At 36.8% G+C, this 26,920-nt stretch overlaps 3 protein-coding genes across 4 annotated transcripts; 1 reads left to right on the top strand and 2 right to left on the bottom strand.

Moving 5' to 3' along the window:
* Positions 1 to 1,499: 1,499 nt before the first annotated feature.
* LOC112452261 (GTP:AMP phosphotransferase AK3, mitochondrial-like) lies at positions 1,500 to 4,554 on the bottom strand. Its single transcript, XM_025012380.1, has 4 exons — positions 4,380 to 4,554; positions 3,175 to 3,294; positions 2,857 to 3,029; positions 1,500 to 2,568 (listed from the first exon to the last, which is right to left on the bottom strand). Exons 1-4 carry the CDS (start codon positions 4,552 to 4,554, stop codon positions 2,362 to 2,364), a joined length of 675 nt encoding a protein of 224 aa, XP_024868148.1. The 3' UTR covers positions 1,500 to 2,361.
* Positions 4,555 to 7,480: 2,926 nt separating this feature from the next.
* Positions 7,481 to 15,063, bottom strand: LOC112452258. Its single transcript, XM_025012377.1, has 10 exons — positions 14,899 to 15,063; positions 12,753 to 13,022; positions 12,460 to 12,560; positions 11,653 to 11,888; positions 10,832 to 11,093; positions 10,210 to 10,650; positions 9,853 to 10,005; positions 9,400 to 9,643; positions 8,698 to 8,831; positions 7,481 to 8,271 (listed from the first exon to the last, which is right to left on the bottom strand). The coding sequence occupies exons 2-10, from the start codon at positions 13,009 to 13,011 to the stop codon at positions 7,927 to 7,929; spliced, it is 2,175 nt and encodes a 724-aa protein (XP_024868145.1). The 5' UTR covers positions 13,012 to 13,022; positions 14,899 to 15,063; the 3' UTR covers positions 7,481 to 7,926.
* Positions 15,064 to 15,166: 103 nt separating this feature from the next.
* Positions 15,167 to 24,773, top strand: LOC112452259 (phospholipid scramblase 1-like). 2 transcript variants are annotated; one of them, XM_025012379.1, is made up of 7 exons: positions 15,167 to 15,245; positions 19,790 to 19,897; positions 20,686 to 20,838; positions 21,380 to 21,591; positions 22,417 to 22,578; positions 23,924 to 24,070; positions 24,218 to 24,769. In XM_025012379.1, the coding sequence occupies exons 2-7, from the start codon at positions 19,831 to 19,833 to the stop codon at positions 24,260 to 24,262; spliced, it is 786 nt and encodes a 261-aa protein (XP_024868147.1). In that variant the 5' UTR covers positions 15,167 to 15,245; positions 19,790 to 19,830; the 3' UTR covers positions 24,263 to 24,769. The 2 variants fall into 2 exon arrangements, with proteins under 2 accessions (XP_024868147.1, XP_024868146.1); XM_025012378.1 differs by lacking the exon at positions 15,167 to 15,245 and adding an exon at positions 19,277 to 19,659 and having other exon boundaries at positions 24,218 to 24,773.
* The last annotated feature ends 2,147 nt before the right edge of the window (positions 24,774 to 26,920 follow it).

The following is a 26,920-nucleotide window of genomic DNA, read 5'->3' on the forward strand; positions in this document are numbered from 1 at the left end:
CAGAAGATAGACTACCCGATGTTTCTGTTCTGCGAGGGAAGCGGTAAGGATCTGCAGCAGGGAATCGAGGTCGTCGAAGGTCTTCTGCCGTCAGCAGGTCACTTCGTCGAGAGCGTGGAGGACGATCTGTACGAGTGCGAGGAGTTCGAGTTGCTGCAGTAAGATAGAAAAAAAAAGGAAAAAAGAAGGTGACAACACGGGAGTATGACACGCGCGATTCCGTGCTCATCTGAATTACTCTCGCGAGAACGTCTCTACGTCTCTATCTGCTCGCCCAATATCTCGCGGCAGTATTTTTTTTTTCATATATCCGCTTCTCCAGAGCGCGCGTAGGAAAACATAGTAAACGCGAGCCGGATATGTCGTCCTGGAAAGAATGAGATGCTCAGTATCGAGGCGATGAGTAACGCATTCCCATCGATCTCAATGCGTGTATGAAAACAGAATTTGAGTGAACTCAATGACCAGTTACTGTTACTTATGAGATAGGAGATAAGGAAGCAAGATTATTCACGACGTTAGTACAACTTAATGAGCTGATTAATTCGTCTTTTCGATTGTTTATTATGTATATATATATGTATGCAATTATTATGAGAATGCACAATTTTCTTATCTGGTTATATATGATCTCGAAATTCGTTGATGGCTTTATATATTGATCATTAGTGATAACTAACTTAATAATAATTTAATATGACTTAATATTGATTCGTTATCGAAATTTCAGCAAATATTTATTTCGCGTGTTACAACGAGGCTTTGATTAGTCTTGAAACAATTTTATGACGCGCGTTAAATCTGTTGAGTTATCGAAATAAAATTATATTTTGCGAAATTCTCTATATATATACAACAAAATTCCACGCGAATAAAAGCGCGACGATTCTCAAGTCTGATTCGTTTAAAGGAAACTATAATAAGGCATTAATTTATTTATTTATTTGTAATCGAGTTATTCCTGAGTAACTCTTCTGCCTTGAAAGAGGAATAAAGAGGAATTTGAGGAACGTGAACATGATATATACAGGATGAAGCATCTAATAGTGTACACCTAAAAATTTATTTAGAAAAGATTTGTGATATCTGTACTTATTTATAGATATATAAATAAAAATAATATCTAAGAACTATAAAAGGAAAAAATTGCAATAAAATTTTCGAAATCTTGAAAACTATTTAAACGAGTCTTTTTCCCTGTTACATTCCTACAAGCTTTGTCTTCAACGATATTTTCAAGAGCGGCAGAAACATTTACGGTAAAATAGAGTAGAATAGACAATAGACTGGAGTGAATCGTTCATTTCGCGCTGCAAAATTACTCGAGCGCTCCAAGAAGCGAGATAACATGATATGTATAACTTGCTTAATCGACGACAAATAAGCCTAGAGTATTCTCTAAAGCGTAATATAGATTTAAAAATAGAAAACACGAAGATTGTTAAAGAATTCATTTATATGTACACTTTTTTAGATGCCTCAAACTGTATATGTATGTATGCATGTATATGCATATGTATATGCGTATATTGTACTTATACTGTTGAATATGTACACAATATTGAACGTTGTTATATATCTCTCTTACAGCTGTAACGCTATACGCTCGAAATAAATTGAGAAATATATGACGATTACGTCATCCTAGAATGTATCGCCGATTATTCGAACAATAATTCCTGCTTTGTACTATATACTTTGAACCTTCGGCCACAAGCAGCGGTTTGTCATGCAAGTGCTAGTTGCGAAACAAAAGATAACTCGCAACGATATCAATATCATTGAGTTACCGCGAAATCTCGTTGTATTACCTAGGCGTTCTTCATTCGGAAACATCTACAAGCCTATTATTGTCGGCACGACATCGCGTATTTACAACCTAATGCCAGTCACACTTGTGTGCGTTCGTGCGTGCATGAGAGAACGTCGCGCGGATATGCTATAGTACGCGTTCTGTCTGTCGTTGTTGCGAAGTAAAAAACACTTGTTGCCGGAGGAGAGCGTGATATTCCCATCTGTTACTCGAGATCGCGTGTGGGGAGCGCGAATTGCAAATCTCAAATAGATCTAAATAGATTGTCCGTTTTAATTATTTCATAAAAGAATATGAAAATTATTCTTAGGCGCGTGAGATTTTATCTAATCTAAGCTTCTCTAATCTAATTTAATTTTTAGGCAAATAGAATATAAGAATTAGGTCCAAAATATTCAAAAATCTGTTTTCTTTAGAGAGATCTAAGAAACGAAGAATTGGAGAAATCTAAACAGATCTAAATAGACCTATTTAAGGATCAGAATGGCCTGCGCGACCGTCCGACATATTTAAATAGAAAATTTATCTAAAAATTTAATCTCTAAAGCTCAGCAATATTGTGCTACGCAATTCCTGATCGCCGGCCACATTTCGTTAGTGGCGTTGCCGCGAAACTCCCTCAGTATGCCAATCTCACGATAAAACTGCACGACTGGCTCGGTCTTCGTCGCGTAGTCCTGCAGCCTCTTCTGTACAACTTCCGGCTTGTCATCCTCCCTCTGGCACAACGGTTCGCCCGTTACATCATCTTTGCCCTGCAAAACGCGACAAAATGCTCCGTAACTAACGCCAAAAGATCCGACTTTCAGTTTTATAATTAATAAAAATGCAGCGCTAGTATTTTATAATTATAATATATTAGAAGAAAATATTGTATAGTAGATTCTATCTTATTATAATGAATTGTAAAGAATGTAGTATTATAGGCTCTGGTATATCCTCAGTTAAACCTGCGCTTCTTTCTGCGCTCTTTTATTTTCAATGAAGATAGATATAGATATGCATTCGTTGCGTATGTGTATGTGTGCGCGCGCGCTGATTACCGGCACTCGTGGATCATTGAAGCCGATATTGTAGACCCTACCGCTGGGCAGATGGACCCATCGGCTCTTGACGCGGTCCAGAATGACGGCGGTCGGCACCACGAGATTCAGCACGAGATTGATCGGGTGCAGCCTCTGCAATCGCTCCGCCTGCGTCAATGTCCGCGGGAATCCTGCCAAGATATTCGCTCGCGTTTAGAACACACACACACACATCAGGCGGCAGGTGGGAAACTCGCGGCTTCGAGACGACGACCTTGGCCGCGACGCCGACGCCGACGCTAACGCGAGGCCAGAATCATTTCCTTCCACACTCACCGTCCAGCAGCCAATTCCGACCCGCCATCGACCTGATCTCGTCTCCGATAAGAGATATCATCGTGTCGTCCGGCACGAAGCTACCGCTGTCCATGTACCTCTTTACCTCCTTGCCCAGATCTGCAAAACGAGATGTTTGTCTGAGAGCGCTTTGCCAACCGGCGTAGCCAATTCAACGAAACGGCTGCACGTGTCTTCTCGAGCTTTCATTGAATCATATTGTATAATCGCGCGAAATTTGTTGTATCGGAGGCATCGCGTGTTTCGAGGGTGTTTCTAAAATTAACAGACCGACAATCTTTCAAGCACGGGATGAAGGATAGAAACAAACGCGGAAATTTAATTTTATTAAAATTTGATGTGTGACACGTGTCATTGAAATTATAAGATTAAATATCTAATTAATATAATATATATATTATATCATTATATTTAATGTTATTTTATAATTATATGTATAATAAACTATAAATACTAAAAATATATAATGTATATATATAGTTTAATTATATATTATATAATAATATATTATATATATGATATAGTATGTAATATGTATGTGTTTTAATATGTTAATGTGTTTCATATATTATAATTTATTAATAATAATAACAGAGAGAAAACGTGATTAAGGACGAACAAAAATAATTTCATCAAAACTAATAATTTAAACGCGTTATCGCAAAATCCAAGTGCTCTCGATTACGATTACATAATGCGGTATATCGAAGATAAGATATTAAACGCGGAGAATTCATTTAATCGAAATGACAATAACACTTCCGACAGTTCCGACATGTTTTTCAAATTAACTGATTGATAATGGAATGAAATCTGATTACGTAACGGCGCGCGGCGTGAGTGTGAACATTTAAAAACAAACTTTCGTGTTAACGAAGTCGATTATCCGTGAATCTTGCTATCGAAATTATCGAGATATTGACCTCGAAGTACGAGGTTAACGATAAAATCCTAATTAGCAAAATAAAAAAAATTAAAATTTATATCCAATATAGTAATACGCGTTTTCGAAATGTTTCAACAGAAAAAATTCAACATATTTACATGTATGTACCAATAATAAAATACTCAATAGTAAAACGACAGACGAGGAGGAGATTGACAGCGGGCGCTTTTAAATATTCAAAAGGGCATTCAGGGGTAAAAGACCACCACCACCATCGCCGACGACGACGACGACGTACCAGTGCCGGCGGACACGTGGAAGCGCAGCCTGTCGCCGCTGGAGATGTGCGCAACGCCGAACTGCTGGACGATCCTGGAGGAGACGGTGCCCTTGCCGGACGCCGGCGCGCCCAGTATGACGGCCCTGAGGGTCGTCGCGGCGGCGGCGGCGCGACACGTGGTGATCGCAACCATGAGGGGAGCCGCGGTTTACGAGGCTGACGGCTTCCTGCGCTCGGCGGCGACGACGACGAGCGTCCGAGTGCCGCGATGAACTCGCATCGCCCTCGCCGGACTCTACCTACGATCCCTACTACTGACCGCCGCGCGGACTTCGATACTTCGGCGATAAGGCCGCGCGGCCGCCGTGACGCGCCGTGACGCGTCGTGACGCAACCGCGATGCGCCGTTTCGTAACGTTGCGTCGCGTCCCGACGCGCCGCCTCTCGCCGCCTCGCCTCCGCGCAGGCCCGAGGAATTGAATTGATCCGCGCGTTCCCTGGTTCGCGTACGTGAGCGACCGGACGGCGCGAGACCGTCATCGACGAGGCGTTGAACCTTTTGAACCTTGAACTTTGAACTAATGATTAGTAATAATGATCGATTGTGACGCAGATTTGCGACTCCTTCGCTCGCAGTCGGATTGAATTGTCATCTAGAAATAACCAGTTGCATCCTCATCGTACTGTGAATATTATAGTTTGAATATATCTCAGCGAAGTGTATAACATCTCGAAGTCGTGTGCACTTATTTAACACGATCTTAAATACAAGATATAGATTCTTTGTTCCTTTTCCATCAGTTCTTTTTCGAAGAACTTCCTGAACTGCGCATTAGTGCGCATTAGTGCAATAAATTAGAGTGAAATAAAATATACTTAATTGTCTCACTCTAACTTATTGCACTACGTGCACCAGTTCTTCGGAAAAAAAAATGATCCTATGCAAAATCTCTTGCCATTTGAAAAAATTTTCCGAATTGTGAGCGGATAAGAAGATTAATTATTTTCTAACAAATGTATAGATGACGATTAAAAGCCGCGCGGAGCTGCGGTCTCGACAAAAACGAACGATTTGATTTAATTTGAATTCTGTCAAGTTTTCAAACGTGACGAGACAACCGCCGCCGTGGCAGATCACGTGCCAGCGAGCTGAACGTGTCTGCGTTGGTGGCACTGTTGGCGGCAACGGCAAGTTCACTGCGATCCGCGAAACCCGCTCTAACTGTAGCCATTTCCTTCGGGCTCTCTACTTTCCTTCGTTACTGGCATTACGAGTGAGTTGCTGATTCCAATCAGGGTCCAATTAACTCGATCAGCCGTCATGTCGAAAAATTCGTTCGAGGAGACGATCCGCCAGACCAACGAGGCGCAGATGCAACTGAAAATCAGACTCGAACAGGTGTCGAGGCTGCGGAGTGAGTATAAACTCTAAGATATTCTCGATCTTCGATTTATCTAATTTAATTCCGAAAAAATAAACAACCGTCGTACTTAATCGTCGCAGTTGATTGCGCGAAGCTGCAATTGGAATTGCTGAGACTCTACCGGCCGCAATGTTTGGAGATCCTGGAAATGTTGCAGGACATTTCCGTGCCCGTGGACCCCTTCGGCCGCAATGGCAACATTGTCGAATCGCGCGACAACGTCCAGGTCGTCTAGGTAATATGTGTCGCAAAAATTATACAAGGTGCGTGCTGAGACGGGACGTTGAGCCGCGTTTATGTTGAAATATATTTATTATATTTCGAATATAGGACTGACACATCGACTAGACACCATCGACATGCGTATCCATATAACGCCGTGTAACGTAAACATTTGATATATATAATATAATAGACAGTAATAATAGATATAGATTTGCGAAGAGATAGACTCTTTAGAAGCTGCGTCAAGTATCCTTTCTCTTTCTTCCCTTTCTCCTTCTCTTTTTCTCTCTATCTTTATTTTTTTTTCTTGTTACGTTTTCTCCCGGCGAGAAACGCGTTAAACCGGCAATTCCGCGTGTAACTACCGCGTGCGAGAAATTATAATCGCGTCTAATGTAATCTTTTGATTGGCGCGAGCGCGAAGAATTAATGCGCTAGAGGGGAGACACATATGCGCTCGCGACAATAATTTTTTTTTCTCTTTTTAGGATACTTAACACAATAATTTACACATATATTTTTACGTCGTTGGATCTCCTCTCGACTTTCATTTGCGAGGCGTTCGTCCAAACTCTACATATTTGATGGAATTTTGCAGTATCCCTTTCGGGGAAGGCAAACATTCGCAAAGTTCGTTTCCTCATTACGAGTCGTCGTGCAAATAAATCTGTCGGGGATATCATTTATTTATTGTCTCTGTAAACTCGTTAATCGTTGTTCAGTTCAATGTAGGAGGATCGAGGGAAAGGGAGGATGTTTCGTGAACCCGTCCAGACGAATATATAGCACACCTCGCAAATACAGATAGAACATCTTATTCTCTTAATTAGAGGTATTATCTACTCTCCTTTTAGATCCAGGGTTTATAAGCTTCTTTTAAACAGATAAAACGCAACATTTCGCTAATTAGACATTATCTTCCTTTTTTTTAATTTTTAAATTCAGGATTTTGAAATCTCGCGCTGACGAGGAATTCATATGCGTCGTGTGCGAAAAATGCTGTTTCACGTCGAGTACCACCGATATTTTTGAAACCTGTTCTCGAATCGAAAGGAAACGGAGACTCCACATTTGCAAACTAATGTCCATTTCTACCAATGTAAATTAACTTTATAATCTCGGTTTAACTTACTTTTTTTCTTTTTCTAGTTCTAAGAATTAGATGTGTTTTCACATAAAGAATTTTTAATCTATCATATACGTACGGTCTTATTACACTTTTAAAAATTCTTTATTATGTGAAAACATATCTAATTCTTAAAACTAGAAAAAGATAAAAAAAAAGTTAAGCCGAGATTAAAGTTAATCTACGTTGGTAAATGGACTTTACTATTCTTCTTTTCTGCATACTACTACTGCTACTTTTTCCCGGTATTAAAAAAAAAATTTATACGGTTTTTGATGATTATTCTAATCCATTTTATTTCGATTCGGGAATGACTTTTCGTGTGCCGCAGCTTCTCGTTAATCCTCAGCTGGTACCACACGCAGGGGTCTCTGTGACTAAAATAATCACATAGACAATCGACTTATAAATTTCTTTTTTAACTCTTTTCTGTAGATCCGAGAAGCTTAAGGAAACGTATGGTACCCAGGGAGGACTAATCTTGATTCATGCTTTATTACGACGGAAGATTCTTTAATACAGTAAACCGCCGGTTATCCGGACGAGACTTCTAGTAAAAGAAAACGTAGGCCTAGGGGGTATTAAACAAAATAACAAATATAACTACAACAGCAAAACAGTTTCGGCGTAAATTAAAAATCCTCGTTCCGCGTTCAGTCGGATGTCGATCGTCAGGAGGAGGGGGGGGGAGAGATCGTTCGGTACTCAGGCGATACCTGGACGTCCGGATAACTGGCGGTTCAACCGTATCGCGCGGCCGGACCGGAGCTTCCTCTCGCTCGCCTGGTTCTTATCGTTCGGACATGGTTTGCTGCAGCGCGTCGAGGGCTCCTTCGTGATGGATGCGACGTCCGGAACTGCCCTCGTACGCCGGCGACGTGCGGAAGCGGTGCTCGTATCGCGCCTGATACAGCCGCAGACATGAGTTCCGCGCGCGGCACTGCGCGGTCGCCGCCCCGGGTGGCTGCAACTGCGACAGCAGCAACGCGGCGTTCGCGCAGGACTGCCTTTCGCCCTCGCGCACCGCAGCCGCCATCCGCGACTGCCCGTCCCTGGACTCCAACGCGTCGCACACCTTGCCGGCCACCAGGGCGTAGTTGGCGAGGCAGGGTAACAGCCCCTCCTCGTTCTGCGCCTGGTACAAAACGATTTGTTGTAGCTTTTCCGAAGAATGGGGGAAAAAATTCCCACGAAATGAGACTTAAGAATTCAAACTTAAAAAATAAGCCTGTAAATCCTGAGACTAATAGAGTGTTGGAGCGCGTTAGGTGTATTTATTAAGAATATATTTAATATTTTAATATTGATGCCTAAGTATTTTAATTTAGTAAGAGATATTGTTAGGATGGAATTTAATTTTTCATGAAACTGAGCTTTGAAAATTCTGACAATAAGAGGATTGATATTCCTATTGCATTGAATAATATTCCAAGATTTTTGGATTTAGAAATGTAAAGGACATTTTTATGTCTTCACGTGCGACATTAGATTGATTTATCCGTAATCTCCGAATTATCTAAAAATCTCTATAACATAAAGATAGGAGTTTGTATGGACTTACGCAAGCTTTGCAGATTTGCAATTTCACACAGGGCACGTAGAGCATTTGAGCTGTGTCGCCGGCTAAGTTATCCACAGTTCGGCATCGCCACTCGATGGCTTCTAATTCCGGACAGCTTCTAGGTTCCTCGATGGCTGTATAATACAAACAATTGTCTCATATAATTTGTATTAGCTATTATTTAACTCGAGATTCATTGGATTTGCACAGATTATTCCAGATTTATCGAGCCATCTCTTGCCTGCAGATTCTTTGGACTTAAAAATAAGAGATCAATAAATTCTGAATTGTGTATAATTAAAATTAAAAAGCTTCGAAAGCTAAATGAAAGTAAATTCTGAGAACAATGTTATTTTTTATTCAATTTTGATATGTTTATAAAATTATAAAACAAAACTCAACTATAGTTTCCAAATTATAGAAAAGCTAAAAATTTACATATTTACATAATTACATATTAGATAAAATTGTGCAATCAAATTAATTATAAAGATAAATATGAACTATAAAAATATTAAATTAAAAAAAATTTTTCTTCAGAAAAACTTAGAGTTAAAAAATTAATAACTAAGAAACGCGCAATACGCTTTTATTAAGAAAAATTTCAATAAATGCTGACTCAGTAATTGTGGGATATTCTGCATAGTTTGTATAATCTTTCCTACAATTTCTATAACTTCTTTTCGGATATAAAATACTCACATTCGCTTTCCTCTATATTGTTATTAATATCGTTCCGTTTCTCGTCAGCTTTACTGCCGGTAACACTATTAGTGTTCGGATTATTGTTTTCGCGAAAATTAGACGTAGAATTGTGCTGTGCCTCCTTTTGCGTTCTCTGTGTCTGCTTATGAGCCGCAACATTGTTTCGAAGATCGTTCAGCGCTTTTTGCATTTTCTGCAAGGTATATGCCGCTGCCATTCGCGACATTAACTTATCCTTCACCTGTTAAACATTTTTACACATTTTTTTTTTCAATAATTCTTATTATTATTATTATTATTATTATTATTATATAAAGAAAAAATTAGATATTTTGATAATTTGATTTATAGTATTATATAACAAATTTATTTATAATTAAATTTATTATATTTCATAATTCAAATAAAATTGATGTAATAATGTGTGAAAATGCAAGTAGAAAAATTTACCTTCTGCAGATCCACTTTATCCTCCGAAGCAGCGTACCTCATAGCTTCATCGATAATCAAGTCCTTAATATATTTCAATTTTGTATCCATCTGCTCGAGTTTATCCTTCCGCTCATTCTCGTCTTCCTTTGGCTTTAAATTTTCGGCCATATTCTGCCAACGAAGGACGAAGGTTCTTACTTGTTTATTTAGCGAATAAAATCAAGCTATTGGTTGAACTACCATTAACTATTACAAATATACATAATCTATAAACTATATTATAAATATAAAGATGTATAAATATTTTTTTCCACTTTTATTGCCATCATTGTGCGATGCATTCGACAAAAGAATTTTAATAATTATACGATATACCTCGTAGTAACGCTGCAGCATCCACTCGTCGTCCTGATTCTGCGTGCCCTGTCCGGCTGTGAGGGTCGTCTTCTTCTTCCTCCGATCAATGCCGAAATATTGCGACCAGTCGACGCTCTTCTTCCTCACCTGAAGGAATTTCGATTTGGCCGTCTTCGTAGCGTTTTCTTTTTGGCCCTTCGGGGACGGCGTCACTTTCAACGGCGTTTCCGTCTTGCCCTCATGATCGTGCTCGTGTTCGTGATCGTGATTCTGATTGGATTTGTGCTTGTGTTCGTGATTCTGATTGGATTTGTGCTTGTGTTCGTGATTTTGATCAGATTCTTGCTTACGTTCGTGATCGTGATCGAGATCGTGTTCGTGTTCATGATCAGATTTATGAGTGTGATTGTGTGAATTCGTGAATTGCGTGCCGAATAGGGCTCCTAGGTCTTGAGCAACCTTAAAATAGAGAGAGAGAGAGAGAGGAATATGTTTTACACAACGTTGCCACCATGTTCCACGTTGACGTTTGACTCCACAAACGTGTAATTTCACAACAAAATCAAAAACTGATTGATAGTAGACAGAGCAATTAGCTGCCAGCAGCAGCACGATCTTGCTTTGTTATTTGTCGCGTTACCTTAGGATCCGTAGTCTTTGATCTGGTTTGGGTCGGCCTGGGGCTTCTCTTAGCGACCGGATAGCGCTTAGTCAGCTTGCGATAGCTACCGAACTCGCGGCCGATAGGAAATCGGCCGTTTACATTCCTACGTTCCGCCGGCAAGTATAGGATGCCCTGATCCTGATCGCGATCCACGAACTCCTCATCATTGCCGTCCTTCATCTCGCTCCTCAATGAATCCTTGCTAAGTAGCTCGCCCCAAGACATTGGTCCTGCCGTTCTATCGAGCAAACATTACGTTGAACATTAAATCCCTTTTTCAAACCATTAATCGTTCTTGTACCTCATTTTCGGGACAAAAATTATGTTATATGAACAAACTGACGTTAGAATACGAATGAAGGGTATAGGGGAAAACCGATCAAAGTTCACTTTTTGTCGAAATTGATCTGATCATGCTATCTTATGGCATTTTCAAAGAACTTTAATTCTTATCTGTTTTGATCAAGAACAGTTACAATTCATTGGAAATTAAGGCTAAAAAATATACCGTGTCGAGGAAAAAACGATCATAACTCTCGCGCTTGTGGGAAAGAATCATCAGAGTCCAACATACAATGTAAACACTAAATAAATACTACTAATGCTGCGTTCCGATAATCATTAAATTATGTACTAATTTTTTCAATAGCTTCCTAAGATATCTAATGTCTTGAAACTTATAAACTGATATAACAATTATAAGCTCGTTATAAATCGATATAACTATAAAAAGCTCGTTACATTATAGATGTGATCTTTAATGGGTCGAAGTCGAAGGGAATGACCATCGAACTTACTCGTATACTTTGTTCCCTCTACCAGCTCTGTAACTGTCGTAAATTGATTGTAAAGCAGTTAGATAGTCGTCGTCCACCTCCACGAGCGCACCGTACGGAAAACCGTTCTGCAGTTCCTCCATGAACAACCTCGTCAGATCTTCGTTGTCCAGGTTCAGTCGATCGCCGGCGCCACCCCGTTTGCGGCTACCACTTCGCTCGCGCTCGCGAAAGATCGAGGCCTGCACCGGTTCTTCCTGCAAGCAATTATCATCGTGATGCTCAACGTTATTTATCGAGGATCTCTATGGCACATCTAGCTTGACTGTTTAAAATGTCTCTGCTTTTGATTTTTATACAATTTTTTAATATGATTGGAAGGGACAAATATTACGATCAACAAAATGTTGAAACTCTCCCAGCTCTTTTTTCGACGGAAAGTTTTTTGATCATTTTTACCTTCTTTTAAAATAATTAATTTTACTACAATTTGAATAAAAAACTATTATGTTATATATGTTACATATGTTATTTAATATAAATAGATATATAATTATATAATTATTATATAAATATTATTACATTAATTATATTAATTATATATATTTGAAAATTATAAACATTTAGATAAAGAAATTATTATGCGTGTTACTAATCTTTGTCTTTTCGAATTTTCCGTTTATGTGGTTTTCTGTGCTATCAAGAGCAACCGAAATGTTTTTGCTAGTCAAGTAAAATTGAGATTTAATTGGAATTTAATTTTAGGAATTAACCTTGATTAAAATGGAATGACTATCTATCTTGAGTGATAAATCGAAAGATTTATACCTGCTCGGGTAGAGTCTCCAAATAATCGAGTAGTGCTCTTTCGAGTAGCTTATTATTCAAGCCCTGGAGACCCTCCCCCACCGTTTCCAGCTGACCATTGTCTAAAACCGCGATAAAAGTAATTGACAATTAGTAAATACAAGGATCTAATACGATATACGATACAAAAGTCTAAAAAAATACAATACATAAAAATGTAATACGAAAAACATAAAACATATACCATAAAAGTTCATTCTTTTTCGCTCTTTTCTCGGAGTCTAAAAATAAACGTTCTCTCGAAAAAATCTTACCGCTAGGCAGGAACTCGATCTCCTCGTCGTCCTCGTCGAAGTCGCGATCGAACTTGCGGTCGGTGTCGCCGCCGTGATACTTGAACGAGTGCAGGTCGTTGTAATACTCAGGTGAATCCGCCATGTCCAGGGACCTCTGCTTCCGCATGTTTTTGGGGCTCCTGAGAAGCTCGTCATGGAAGTGTCGAGCCGCGGGAATCAGCGTGATTGCGCTCGTTCCCAAGATCAGCAGCGGCAGTATCCACCGTGGCGATGCCATTTGTGCTCAAACTAATCAGTAGAAATGTATAATTGCATGCAATATCGCGCAAAGAGACATTGAAAAAGTAACTGGAAACACTAATTATCTCCTTTTTTATTATCCATCCAATATATACAAATAGGAGGTATACACAGATTAATATAATGTTTAAATATAAATAAAAAGTAAAAATTACAATTCGATTGATTGTGTAAAGAATTACAGATAAAAAAAAATTGATTAAATCTGTTGACTGTGAAGAAATACTGTTGCGGAAGCAATAACAATTATACACAGATTAATTTAATATGATATTTAAATAAAACATATCGATTATGTATAAACAAATATGAATTTAATGTATATTATATATATATAGACATTAAAAAATTTAGAAAAATTGACAAGTTTATTTTCTCTGTACTATAACCGATACTTTTTTTTATGTAAATGTCATATTAATCTATGCATACTCATAATGAATAATGAGAACGAAAATACATTTCTAATTTTTTTCTTTAACGAAAATTGTTATAAAAATTTTATATCATTTTTATGAACCATAATATCATATTATTGTAATTTTTATTTTTTTCAACAGTGATTTATTTTAAACCGATTTGGAAAAACAAGCTCCTCGATTCGGTTCTGCCGGTTCTGCGCTCGGTGCCTTAATCGTCAGACGTGCACTGTATTCTACATCGTAATAAATATATATAGATATATTGACCACGTCTATTTTGCATACTGCACTAAGCTAATATCGATTTTGTTAATAGGGTGACGAAGTCCTTCGCACGAATGAAGACGTATCGAGGAAATCTACGACGTAACATCAAGACAAGATGCCCAGATAGCCCTTCATATCAAATCCATTCCGATATTCATAGAAAAACTCATCGAACTTAATATTAAAATTCATTGAATTTAAAAGTAAAATAAAGAGGAAGGAAGAGGGAGGAATTTTAAACAGAAAGTAACAGATAAAGAAAAGTAAAGTGTAAAGGACAGAAATCGTAAAGTAGAAACAGGTTTTTCATCTTTTAATTAAAAGTCAGAGTAAAATTAAGCGAAATGAGCTAAATCAGGAAAATACTGTAAAATAAAGTGATAAAGAGGGCACATAAATACAAATTACATTGCGCAATTTTTTTTTCTCTTTAGGATCAATAAATGTAATATTTTCTAATGTAAAACTCGCAGATTACATGTGTAAATCGTAAAACACATGTAAGTTTCTCAAATTCGCGTAGAAACGATCTTCTCGAGTCAAGTGCCGACGTTAACGAAACTAGTGTCGTGTTTAGACAAGCGAGAGGTCAGTTACTATTGTTACTAAGGGGGATCAAATTACCAGATGGTACCGTCGTCGAGCGCGAAATATCGCTAAATTTCGCGTGTTTATCGGAGCCGTGCATATTTGTCCACGTATATTTCGCAATCGACGAATAATAACCTGTCGCTTGTTGACGCGTTATGAGTGTTATGACAAATTTCGTAAATTTTCTGCGAATGAAACGCTCCGGGGTCAGCGAGGTCGGGAGATCGCGAGTCGTAGACTGTAGACCACGGTCGACGGGATCGATTCGCACGCGGCTACGTGTCGCAGGTGAAATTTATAATTAAAAAAAACTGAATAATTTAGATTATATAATTATAATTAAGATTATAGAATTAAATTAGAGACTCAACGGACTGTCATGAAATACGAAACGTACGTCGCAATCAGGAAACGCAACGGAACGAACTGCGAATCGACGCAGACCGAATTGCGAAAACGTGGAAACACAGTTGGAACGTAATCAACGACGAAACTTACTTGACGGAATTCAAACGGATTAATACGACGCGACGGGATGCCTTTTGTGTGCGGGGTGCGCGGGGTGCGCGGTATACGGGACGTACCTGATTAATTTAATCTCTCATCCGCGTGACCACCCCCTCAGGATAAACGGGTTAGCGACCAGCGTTCTCTTTTTCTCTTTTTATTTCTTTTTTATCTCAGTACGCCGTAACGTTGTCGACGACGGTGTTCCCCGGATGTGCATGGAATCCCGACCTGCTCTTCTCTCACAATCAGGAGGACCACCAATGGCGGCGGCTTTTATATAGGCCGACGAAGGGTGGATGGGTGGATCGATAGAAACGCGCATGGAATTTATCGTTGCCGGCAACGGCGACGACGGCGACGGCAGCAACAGCATCGTCAGCGGTAGCAACAAGTAAAGGGGCGCGCAGGCGGAACGCAAGGGGTAAGAGAAAACACACCGACCGGAAAATTCTACAATCCCTTCTCGCGAGTTTTCCCGAACTACGATGACCCGAGGAACGTTTGCCGACCCTTCGGGGCGCGAACAGAGAGATCAGGCGTATTCGATTGATTTTTGTGAGACTCGCGAAGTTTCTTCCGCTGCAGGAAAAATTGCAAAGAGCATGCAGAATGCTAATTGGACGTTGCGTTGCCTTTGGTATTTAAAGGATTATTTTAGCGGATCGCTATTTTCTTTTTGAGGTCCTCGATGCTTTAAGGACTGCGCGAAAAATCGAAATCGCAATTAGAGGTAAAGGAGATTGATCGACGCACGATCGCAATTGTGGATGAAATAAATACCGAGGGGATTACTAGGGATCCCCCGAGCGTTTCGAGTCCTCGAGATCCCCTAAACTCTAAACGAAAAACTACGAAGAAAAATTGTAGCGCGATGTTGTTTTGATCCTTGAATGTTCGCAGTTAGGAGTCGCACTAACGCGAAACCATTCGTCTTGCGAGTTAATGAAAGTTGAAACTCTATATCTTTTGCTTTTGTCGTGTCGTGTTTTTTTCCACGTGCTTTGATGTCCGTACATTTTTTACATTTTTAACCCAGATAGCACTAAACATTTCTATGAACGTTCTATGAAAAATCTTCAAGAATATTTCGAATATTCTATAAGTCAATCTTATATATTTACAGTATCTTTATAATATATTTGAATGGCACTACTTATTCAAATGTTTTTTTAATATAAGTAGAATACTCTATCGAATATTTTATATAATATTGTATGCATAATTATAGAATATTCTATAAGCATTTTAATAAAATGTTTTATAAATGTGCATAGCGTATTTTACAGAATGTTTTATATAGATTATTCTATATATTTACATAGCACATAAAATAAATAGGGGTAAACAGTACAGTTGTTGGCCACTTTGCAATGATTGGCCACATCTTAAAAAATTAAGAATTATGAAAGAAATACTATTAAACTGTTTTTTATTATAAATACAAAATATTTAATACATTTTTAAGAGAAACACTTTTAAACATTTTAATAGTATTTCTTTATAATCTTTAATTTTTTAAGATATGGCCAATCATTGTAGAGTGGCCAACAACTGTATTATTTACCCCTATTTTATGAGCATATAAGTTTTTATTTTCCGAAACAGCTAAATTAATTTCACCTTTTTTACAAGAGAAACAAAAAATTAGTTAGAAAATAATACAACATGAGAATGTTAGTGTTAATATCATCTATCACTTAACTAATATTATCGGTTTCTTAATTTTAACACTTATACATTATCAATTTCTAATTGTATTTTATCTAATTTTCGTCTTTCTTATAAAAAAGATGAACTTAACTGCTTTTAAAAATGGACAATTCCATGTTTTTTAGAACAACTGTAATTATTGGAATATGTAGATATATTAAAGAACTGGTTTATATGTAATTAATAAATACACAAATTTAATTAATTTAGAGTTTATTTTTTTTATTTCAATTTTTTTGCATTTACGCATTCTTATTTACAATACTATTTATAATTTATATACAAAATACTATTATAATGCAATATAAGGCTAGTACCATATAATTTGAAATCGAAAAAAGAAATTCAAGTAAGTTAAATTTAAAGTAAAACAGAAAGATTTTTTTAAACTGCAGAAGAATAATTATAGGATTTTCCCTGGCAATTACATGTGTACATAACAATGAAAGAATAAGAAATAAAACTAGTAAGACAGTTTTTTATTTGTACTTGCGCTATATAATATATATGCTTCGTATCTCAATCTCCGTGTACTCTGTGCGCAGGAAATATCACAAAATATAATTATTTGCAGATACAGATATTAATAATAAGGCTTCCTTATTTAACGCTACAATATAAAGACTTCCGACAAAAAGAATTTAGCACAAGAATAAGAATAACAATAAGAAAAGAAATATAAGCTGTTTATAAGATGTTGGTTTAAAGCGGAGAGATTATCTGGTATAACACCATTAGAAACCTCGGCGACGTCAGGAATATTAAGGAAGAGCGGACAAACGGAATTTGCATTTGGTGGTGACAATAACTTATTTTGGACGAACACGTGTGTTCGAGATAAGCGATATGTATTTCGACGACACTTTTTTAAAAACTGACTACTCGACTATATACGCGAGAAAGTAACCCAAAAAAGTCCAGTAATACACTAAAAATGCCCGACGTAATAGGTCGCCGCTTTAAATGGAACGCGATACGAACATGTGCATGACGCCCTTGAGGCATAGACATCGACTCTTTCTTCAAGCATAACCTTAAATTTTTTAAAGAGTTTTATCCTAACAAACTGTTAAGGATGTGAAAAATATTACCAAAAATATATAAAAAAATATTTTTTAAATATATTTTTGTAAACGTATTTTTGCGGAACTAATATGCCTTGCATTGCGTGAAATCTGGGATTAAAAACGCAACACAAATGGAACTGTGACTCGTTTTATAAAATTATCATAGAGAGAGAGAGAGAGAGAGAGAGAGAGAGAGAGAGAGAGAGAGAGGGTGCGTACTCGTTAATTAATTTACCATCTGCGAAAGGTCAAGTGAGCGAAGAAAGGCGTTTTCGGAATTTCATTCAGGAAGTATTGATCATCGTCGTGGAATTGCCCGATCATCGGAATGCGGTGTCTGCCAGTGCATAATTCTTCGACAGCTCGTGAGAACTTTTTATTCGCAAGAATAATACGAAAATCACCCGCATTTGCAATTGCAATACAGTTATAATATATCGTTAAATTTGAAAAATATAATGTGTTTACACTCGTCCCTCGATTTACGCGGAATATTCGCGTAGTTTGTTTTACGCGATTGAGAATCTGCCAGTACAAAAAAAATACGTAAAAGAAAAACCCGTGTATGTTATAAAAACATTTATTCCACATATTTGCACAAAAACAGTAATAATAAAAGTTCAGCAAAACAAATTTAAATTTTATTCGTTGTTATCAATACTCTGTACTTCAAAGCAGTCAACTTTTTTAATTCGAAATTACTATTTTCATCACTAGAAATATTTGACATTTCTATTTCAGAAAGAAATATACCATAGAAAAATGTTTTTTCTGACCACGTAAAATGAGATCGCGTAAAACTAAGACCATGTATAAAAAGCATTACGTAAATCGAAGATATTCCTAATAGTGAGTCAAATTGTTTGCTGAGAAAACTCTATTTTCTCTGTTATCTCTTTTCCGTTGCCAAAATATCTTGGCGAAAACGCTCAACATGCTCATCACTTACATCTTATTTAGTTGGAGATATAAGACTCTGTGGGATGTCCGCACGTGGAAGGAACCGGGCTAATTAAGAGCCGATTGCTGTTGTGACTGTGCGAAAATTATATTTATTCTTCTTTGGAATTAAACGTACGTTTTGGTCCCTATTCGGACCATCTTCAGCAACTAAACAAAGTATTTTATAGTTTGAGTAATAGAACATAAAAATCGCAAGGTTTTATACACATAAATTATAATATATACTGTGCGGTGTGAGATATAGATTGTAACAATTTAATTTAACATGACGGTGATCACTCACGGATGACAAGGTATTCGAATGTCGTTTTAACAGATGTCATAGGTTATTTTGATAAAATGTAATATTAAGTATGAAAAAAGTTAGAGAACGTAAAAGAAAACGAAAAAATGACTGTTTTCACTCAAAAATTGATAACTCTTCCATTTTTTAGTACCATTTTCGTACTATAGGAGGTCATTAGAGCTGAACTAGGCTGGGGCGTTTACCCCACAGTGCCAGTTAAGGGCTAATTGCATAATTGATAAGTTGCGAAATAAGATATTACGTGTGATTGACATTACATGAATCGAAAGACAGAGAGTGGCAGGCCGAGAATAAAGGAAAAATCGATTTCTACATTTTTCGCGTATTTGTCATCTTCACGTTTAGGTCAGCGCTTTTGTTACAAACGTTTGTTATCGATAACTGCGCTAAAGATATCGCTTATCCGGACCGATAGATAAATGATAAATTCATCGGGCGATAACGAGGCGGATAGAAATTCAAGTACAAATGATCGAACAGTCTTCCACCGGTGGTTAGCGCGGGTTCGCCAACCGTCCCTCGAAACGGATCGCTTTATTTTACCGGGCAAGTTTCGGAAATAGAAGTCTCAGGTGGAGATATCGATCGATCACTTTCTCTCTATCTCTATCTCTCTCCGCGTTTTGATCGTTCCTTATCTCCCGCTCGTCGCCGGAGACGGGAACGAGATCTTCACTTCGCGATTATGATGCGGTACACGGAAGCGGACCCGATGGCAGAGCGAAGTTACGCGCAGCAGCTCAACATGCCGACGAACAATGGCGAGCAGCAATCATCACAACCGATCGGTATCAGGCAAAGATATCGCGTTTTACATTTTTTTTATTTTTTTTATTTATCGCGAAAAACGTTTCTTTTTTGCGCGTGACTCTTTCTCAGAAGCAGTCATAAAGCGTAATTTTTTTCTTTTTTTTTTAGGTCCGCCAGCGACGGCGACGTCAAGCGCGGCGACGCAGACGATGGAGCTGCAGGAGAACGCGCCGATCATTTACGCGAACAGCACCGTCATCACGATGCAACCGGAAGGTGAATAGATAATTTTTTTAGCGAATAAAACGCCGACTGGCCATTAACGTCCACAATGTGTGTGTGTGATTTCAATAAAATATACAATTATCCCTTTTTTCTTTTCGCGTCGCATACAGGTAAACAGACATTTAAAAATGAGAAATTGAGTAATTGAGTACGAGAATTACGATAGTTTGGAAAGCAAAATGAGTCGCAATGTGTTATATAAATATTTTATTTTTCTTTTATGTAATACGATTGCAGTGTCAAAGCAAAAACAGTTTTACTATTAACTTTCGTGGATTTAATTTTTGGGGAAAGAATTTAGTTTGTTATTAAAATAGTTTTTTAATACGCAAAACATATTTATTCCGATTATATGTATCTGCGTAATTTTCTTTTATTTTCACGTAAAATTTATCAAATATCTTATTCGAAAATCGCGACGGTTAAAAAACAAATAACAACTATTCTCGTCTAATCATATATAGGTACATATAATCAAGTATATATGTATAGTTATTAAATTGATATATAATATATATAATTAAATTTAATGTATAAAATATTCAACATATTAAATTAATTTATACACATTAAATATTAAAAAATATACATTAAATTTATATACATATATGTATATTTATTATAGTTATTATTTTAAGTAATTATATGCATAATAGAAATAATTATTCAGGCTTTAACTGATTGCGTAACGCAATGAAATCGATAACGAGTGCTCGCGCACTCACGAAGATTTGCAGTAGCTTTTGATTGTCCACGCAAATTATCGCATGCATTTGCAGAAGGCGAAAGTCGATTCCCTCGTAGGCCAATTCCCATCAGCACCCTTGACTGGATCTCGACACCCAGGGCGCAGTTGAACTCGATCTCTGGCACGCAGTTCCTGGACGGCGTCGAGCAATTGGAAATTCAGCAGGTTATTGATTTGAGTACTCGTACGTATTTAGCGCACCATGCGCCAACTTTTCGCTCTAAAAAAATAGAAAGAAGGAAGCTATAGATTATTTAAATATTTAATATATTTTAATATACATAATAACTTATATTATAACTTAATAACTTAATAACTTATTTAAATATTTAATATATTTTAACAGATAAATATATAATTAAGTAAAATAAATAATATTAAATATATATGTATATTTCTTATTATTGAGATAAATATATATTTACATATTTACTGTTATTTATTATTCAAATATTTATGTATATGTAATATTTATATATATGTAATATTATCTAATAAATAATTATTAATAGTTATATGAATAATTAATGCTTATTAGTATTAATTTCGTTTATTACAAGATTGAAGATTAAAATATAAATTACAAAAATTCTATTTTAGATTTTATCAATATTAAATGACGTAATGTAGTAGACAAGATAATTACGTTATGTATAGAAGAATAAAAAAAAAATATATATATATATATACTTATGTACACGACTTTTACGTGAAATACTCGGCAGTACTCGGGAGAATGGATAGGAGCACTCAGTACAGGGTGAAAGTGCCGCGCGCGGAAACGCTATTTCTCGCCATAGAATCCAAGTCGGAAACGCAATCGCGATGTTATGGCTGGTACAAAGGATTCGTGTTGAACGTACTGGATCAATGTGGCGAGACCGCTTTCATCATCCGGAAGGATCCTAGCTGGATGCACGTGCCGTGCTCTCGACAGGCAAGTCGACGCCAACGCAACGAACTGCACTAAAATAGATATTACACATTCCTCTGTAATTATATATGCCGGATTTAGCATGATTCAGGACGTATGTGGGCATCTTAATTGTCGACGTATCGCAAATGAATCTTCTTTCTTACACGGAGGATATTTCACATGATTTAAACGTGCGGGCCTAGCTTAAAAATTATTTCAAAGCTTTTAAAATTTTATTTCCTTTTGACCGCGCCTTAAAAAGGATAAAAAAATGCAATTGTCGATAGTTCCTTGATGACCCGGCAGTTGATGTTTCACAAAGAATATTGTCGCGATAAATTGAACGCAAACCGCGCACAATGTGTTCAATTAAATTATTAACCCTTGCTGTTCCGTCCGAGTCAATATGACCCATTTTTCTTATTAAACGGAGTAATTTTCTCTAGTCATAATTCCTATAATTTACTAACTAATGTTTGACGATCTTATTATACATCTATTTATACAATAAAAATAAAGGATTTTTGATAGCGAAAAAAAACCAATTATATTGTAATTAAATAATAATGTTTAAATTCACCGCGAGAAACATAAGGCGGTTCAATTATTTTTGAAGCCTCCTCGATGATTCGAAACTTCTGTAAAAAAGAAATATATGCATATATATATAAATAAAGCCGTATTAAAACATGAAAGTACATTTAAACTGGAACTTGCACGAAAGAGAGCGGAACAGCAGGATTAACCTTCGATTATCGACATGCCAGATCTTTATTGGCTCAAAATAAAACGTGACGGACGTTTTCATCTCCCTGCTTGATCCTTTCATTTCTCATGTTTCCGCAGAGAATCACAGTGGAAAGCGCGAATCTCATCGGCAGCGTGGAGGAGAACTTTAGCATGGTGGGGCCGAGCTTCACAGTATATAACACGATGAACGAGCCGCTTTGCAACATATATGGACCTAACATTTGCGGCTGTTGCATGTACAAGGAAGCGCAGTTTCAGGTGAATAGAATCACCCGCGTGGATGAAAAAAATAAATCGAATAATCGGTTAGGCTTATCGCGAATGGCATAAAATACGACGGGACTGAAGGGAATGAAAGTGCAACTTGAGTTAAGGGGTCATGCCTAGTTGGAAGTGCATGATTTTCGGGGATTTTTATAAAAAAGTCAATTTATTTTTTCTTACAACAAAAAGTTGACATCAAAAGTACATACATTAAACAACATTCAAAATTTTTTTCGTTGAAAAATATTGCAAATTAAGGAAGTTACAGCCACTTTTGATTTTTCAGAGGTGTCGTGCGGTGACCACGATAACTCCAAGCCAAATCATCTGAAATCAAAAAACCAAAAAAATTCTGTTAGTATATGAATATATCTTGTTCGTGAATGAAGGGGGTTTTTTTTAATGAAAACTTTTTTTTTATTGAAGAAAAACGAAAAATTAAGAGCCCGAATAATTGCGTTTTTCCTTAAAACGGCCGCCCCATTTTGTCAAAAATTATTTTTTCAAAAAATCCTTCGTTCACGAACAAGATATATTCATATACTAACAGAATCTTATTGGTTTTTTTATTTCAGATAATTTGGCTTGGAGTTATCGTGGTCACCGCACGATACCTCTGAAAAATCAAGAGTGGCCGTAACTTCCTTAATTTGCAATATTTTTTAACGAAAAAAATTCTGAATGTTGTTCAATATACTTTTAATGTCAAATTTTTGTTGTAAAAAAAAATAAATTGACTTTCTTATAAAAATCCCCGAAAATCATGCACTTCTAACTAGGCATGACCCCTTAAATCATAACTGTGCTCGTATTTTTTAGTTTTATCAATTTTACACGTATTGTTAATAGTTTATTTAATAAAAACGCTAGTATTTATATACATATAATAAATAATTTTATTATACAGGGTGCATTTTAAATAATACAATACATTTTAATATCTCTTCTGTAACTCGAATCGTCATAGACAAAAATGTTTCAGACAAAAGTTGCATGATTTGAAAGGAGCCACATGATAATCTTATTAGATTTTGGGTCCTGTGTTGGGCCCAGTAGAGCCTAAGTTAAATTTTTCAAATGAAAACTTTATTTTTTATTGTATCATTATTTTCTACTAATTAATTTTAACAACTTTTGTCTGAAACATTTTTGTCCATAACGAGTTACAGAAGAGATATTAAAATGCATTATTTAAAATAGGACACTCTGCGTATAAAACAATTAAAATTTAATACTTTTATATTTATTTTACTTATCGACATTTTATTTATATAGTTTTATTATATGAATATTTTACTTGTTTACTTATACTGCTCAATTTTATCTTCTTCCTTTTCAGGTCACATCGATGGACGGATCGCGTCAAATCGCATCACTGATGCATCAGTGGGATCACTTGGCAGTCGATTACATCCTGTTGCTCACATTCCCGATAAACACAGACGTGAGATTGAAAAGCCTGCTCCTCGGCGCATCGTTTTTGATAGTGAGTGATCAATTTTTAACTTTACCCCCGACAATCAATCTCTGATTTCTCTAATAAAAAGCGGTTCAAAAACCGAAAATTGCATACATATAATATATAAATTTACAAATAAATAAATTTATTTACAATTATATTTCTGTGTTCCAGGAATACTTGTATTTTCAACGAATAAGAAGAGCGTCCAGGAGGTAGACGTTAATTATAAATAATTTACGACTTCTAAAATTATTGCCTATTCCGATATGCTCTATCTGTAACGTGGACCGAGTGCAAAAATTATAAATTTTATAAAACTTTTTAAGAAATGTCATATAACTGTAACCTTGCATAAGTTGACATAAATTTACATAAACTTTATGTGAGTGATAGACAATAATCGGATCGAATAGTTATTAAATATAACCATAAATTTTAATATTGCATAATGCGATAAATACTCGCTGCAAGTGCCTGCAAGTACCTGCAAAGTGCAACGTATAAATGTGCAGGTTTCTAAAATTTCTACGAAATGCGCAAAATGTAAAATTTTTCGAGTTTTAAAGCGAGACATCGAAGACAATATTCAGCCTTTCAACGCAAGCGGAATTGTCATGTAATTTATATAAAAATCTTCTTTATAAAGATGTTTGTATTATATTCTACTCTTGGGTGAGTTGTTATTAAGTTCGTGTCTTTTGTGTAGACACGTGTATGATAAAATTTATACGATAAAAATTATATATTGTTAAAAAATTATGGAATATCACTGAAATAATAAATTAGGATTTTCAAAGAGAAATTACTCGCTCTTTTCCCGCTCAATACGAATATCCAGGTAAACATTATCATCTTTTGGACATATTAGACTAGGGAGCCAGCGACAAAAAACATGTGTGATCGGCATCACGACGAAACTTTTTGGGACGATAGCCGGTGTCATGTGGAACACGAAAACGCAAATATGGCGGCCTGGAGGTGTCGCCTATTTGCGCAACGTAAATTTTTGTTTGTGTAAAAGAAACTGTGCTTTTGGGGAATGGGCACCAATCTGATTCTTGTTTTATATTGTTTATTTGTGAGCAAAAGTACGCGGACCGTATGTGTCATTTATCAATGAAAGTTCGTTTCATTTAATCCCGCGAGCATGGATATGTATATGGGATCGTCGTCGCCAGGATCTGAAAACAACCGAAAAACACGGATTAGTATCCGGGTGATTTGAAGAATTCATTCGGAAGATGTCACGAAATGACGAGAACTTACCGTAGTGTAGAAAGGAAAAGACAAGGTAAAGAACCTTCCTGCGGTAAGTTTACAAGGTATCCTTGCGCGTGCTACTATAATAGGCAGATTAGAATCCCGTGGGAAACGTTGCCACTTTAGATTATGCGCTATTGTTCCAATGTTTTCGCTCTTTGTCAGCCGCCGCATAAAATCATGTTTTATTATTAAATAAAAAAATATAGTATTCTCTCTCTCTTATTTGTGAGTTACCTTTTCGATAATGCACTTGCTAACATAGCAATTAATATATGTAGTACACATGGTCGACCTGTAATAGGCCGACCTGATTGGCCGGTCGAAGCCGGCGATCGAAATCGCGGCGAGTTCCGCGAGCTTCGTACGTGTGCGTCGTGTGTGTCTTGATAGACGGAGAGCTGGCTATACAGAGAAAGCAACATGCCTCGGTCCACGAAATATCTTACCTGGAAAAGGTTCGATTGCTGCCGGCAAAGCGAAAGCCCGACCGTCAGAAGGCGCGCTGGAAGCTAAGTGCGTAGGCGGACGTGTAAATTTTCCGACAAAAAAAACTGTCGATTGGTACGGCTGAAAATTTGCATAGATATCGAGGAGTATAAGAAAAAGCAGGGAAAAAATTGTCAGAAGAGTAAGTAGAAGCTAAAGTGTTGTCAGAAACTGCCAAAGTTGCGAAAAATCTCGGAAAATTTACATATTAAGAAGAACTTCTGACAATTTGCATTTGTATTGTTTACGTATAGAATAAACTAAATGCAAAGTGTCAGAAGGCAAAGTGGAAGCGATCATGAGAAAATCGAGTGCAAAGTGCGAGAGCGTCTTTCGGCGCGCGGCGCAGCGCTCAGTGGACCGATCGCTTTTCTCTTGATTTTCACACCGGACATATTTCATATATAGCACTTCTGACAATTTATCTGAGTATTCATAAAGGACTAAAAAAACTATTATTAAAATGTCAGAAGTCAATTGAGAAGAATTAATAAATTTAATTAATTTTTTATCGTAACCTTAGCAACATTTTGCGTGATTTTTATTATCTTTAATAAAAGCATATTGAAATGTTGAAATATAAGTGAAAAATAAATTTCTGAATTTTTGAGTTGAAAAGTATGAAATAGACGAAGAGAAAGTTTTATGAGGGGATTATAGATGTTCATATCTCTGAATGTCGTTTGGCCGTTGACCTGCGTTTCAGGTATACAAAGCGCGCGGGTTCTTGCGAACATCTGCTCGTTTGTTTGCTGTCTCACTTCTTCCCTCTCTCTTTCGATCCTTTGCTTTGAAATGACCGTTTGCTATTTAAAAGCAGAAACTTATATAACAAAAAAAAAAAGAAAGGAAAGAACTTATCAATAATCTCTTTAAATATAAACTCTTTGCTCCTTTCTCTGTAGTTTACTTGTTTAACAATCTAAATAGACAAATTCTTAAAACAATTATACATTTTTTGAATGAGTGTAAATTAGATCTATAATCCTCGATACTCTGCTCTAACTCCCTCCCTACCGACGGATGGAGAATGAGAACCATGTAGCAAGAGGGCGACTCTTCCCCCGAAGAGCCCCCCCTCTATCTTGTGAGAAAGCGTGGTATTAAGGTTCCGACGGAACCTGG

This window comes from Temnothorax curvispinosus, unplaced genomic scaffold (assembly GCF_003070985.1).
Source record: "Temnothorax curvispinosus isolate PA1 unplaced genomic scaffold, ASM307098v1 QBEX01003140.1, whole genome shotgun sequence".
In the NCBI taxonomy this organism is placed as follows: domain Eukaryota; kingdom Metazoa; phylum Arthropoda; class Insecta; order Hymenoptera; family Formicidae; genus Temnothorax; species Temnothorax curvispinosus.

What these genes read in the sequence shown, in the direction of transcription:
- LOC112452258 (XM_025012377.1), bottom strand. Translation starts at nt 13,011, where the DNA reads ATGGCATCGCCACGGTGGATACTGCCGCTGCTGATCTTGGGAACGAGC. An exon ending in GATCGAGTTCCTGCCTAGCG is followed by an intron (nt 12,561 to 12,752) that starts GTAAGATTTTTT and finishes TCGCGGTTTTAG; the next exon opens with ACAATGGTCAGCTGGAAACG. An exon ending in CAAAGACTACGGATCCTAAG is followed by an intron (nt 10,651 to 10,831) that starts GTAACGCGACAA and finishes CTCTATTTTAAG; the next exon opens with GTTGCTCAAGACCTAGGAGC.
- LOC112452261 (XM_025012380.1), bottom strand. Translation starts at nt 4,554, where the DNA reads ATGGTTGCGATCACCACGTGTCGCGCCGCCGCCGCCGCGACGACCCTC. An exon ending in CCACGTGTCCGCCGGCACTG is followed by an intron (nt 3,295 to 4,379) that starts GTACGTCGTCGT and finishes CTCGTTTTGCAG; the next exon opens with ATCTGGGCAAGGAGGTAAAG. An exon ending in TCGGAATTGGCTGCTGGACG is followed by an intron (nt 3,030 to 3,174) that starts GTGAGTGTGGAA and finishes ATATCTTGGCAG; the next exon opens with GATTCCCGCGGACATTGACG.
- LOC112452259 (XM_025012378.1), top strand. Translation starts at nt 19,557, where the DNA reads ATGATGCGGTACACGGAAGCGGACCCGATGGCAGAGCGAAGTTACGCG. An exon ending in CATCACGATGCAACCGGAAG is followed by an intron (nt 19,898 to 20,685) that starts GTGAATAGATAA and finishes ATGCATTTGCAG; the next exon opens with AAGGCGAAAGTCGATTCCCT. An exon ending in ACGTGCCGTGCTCTCGACAG is followed by an intron (nt 21,592 to 22,416) that starts GCAAGTCGACGC and finishes ATGTTTCCGCAG; the next exon opens with AGAATCACAGTGGAAAGCGC.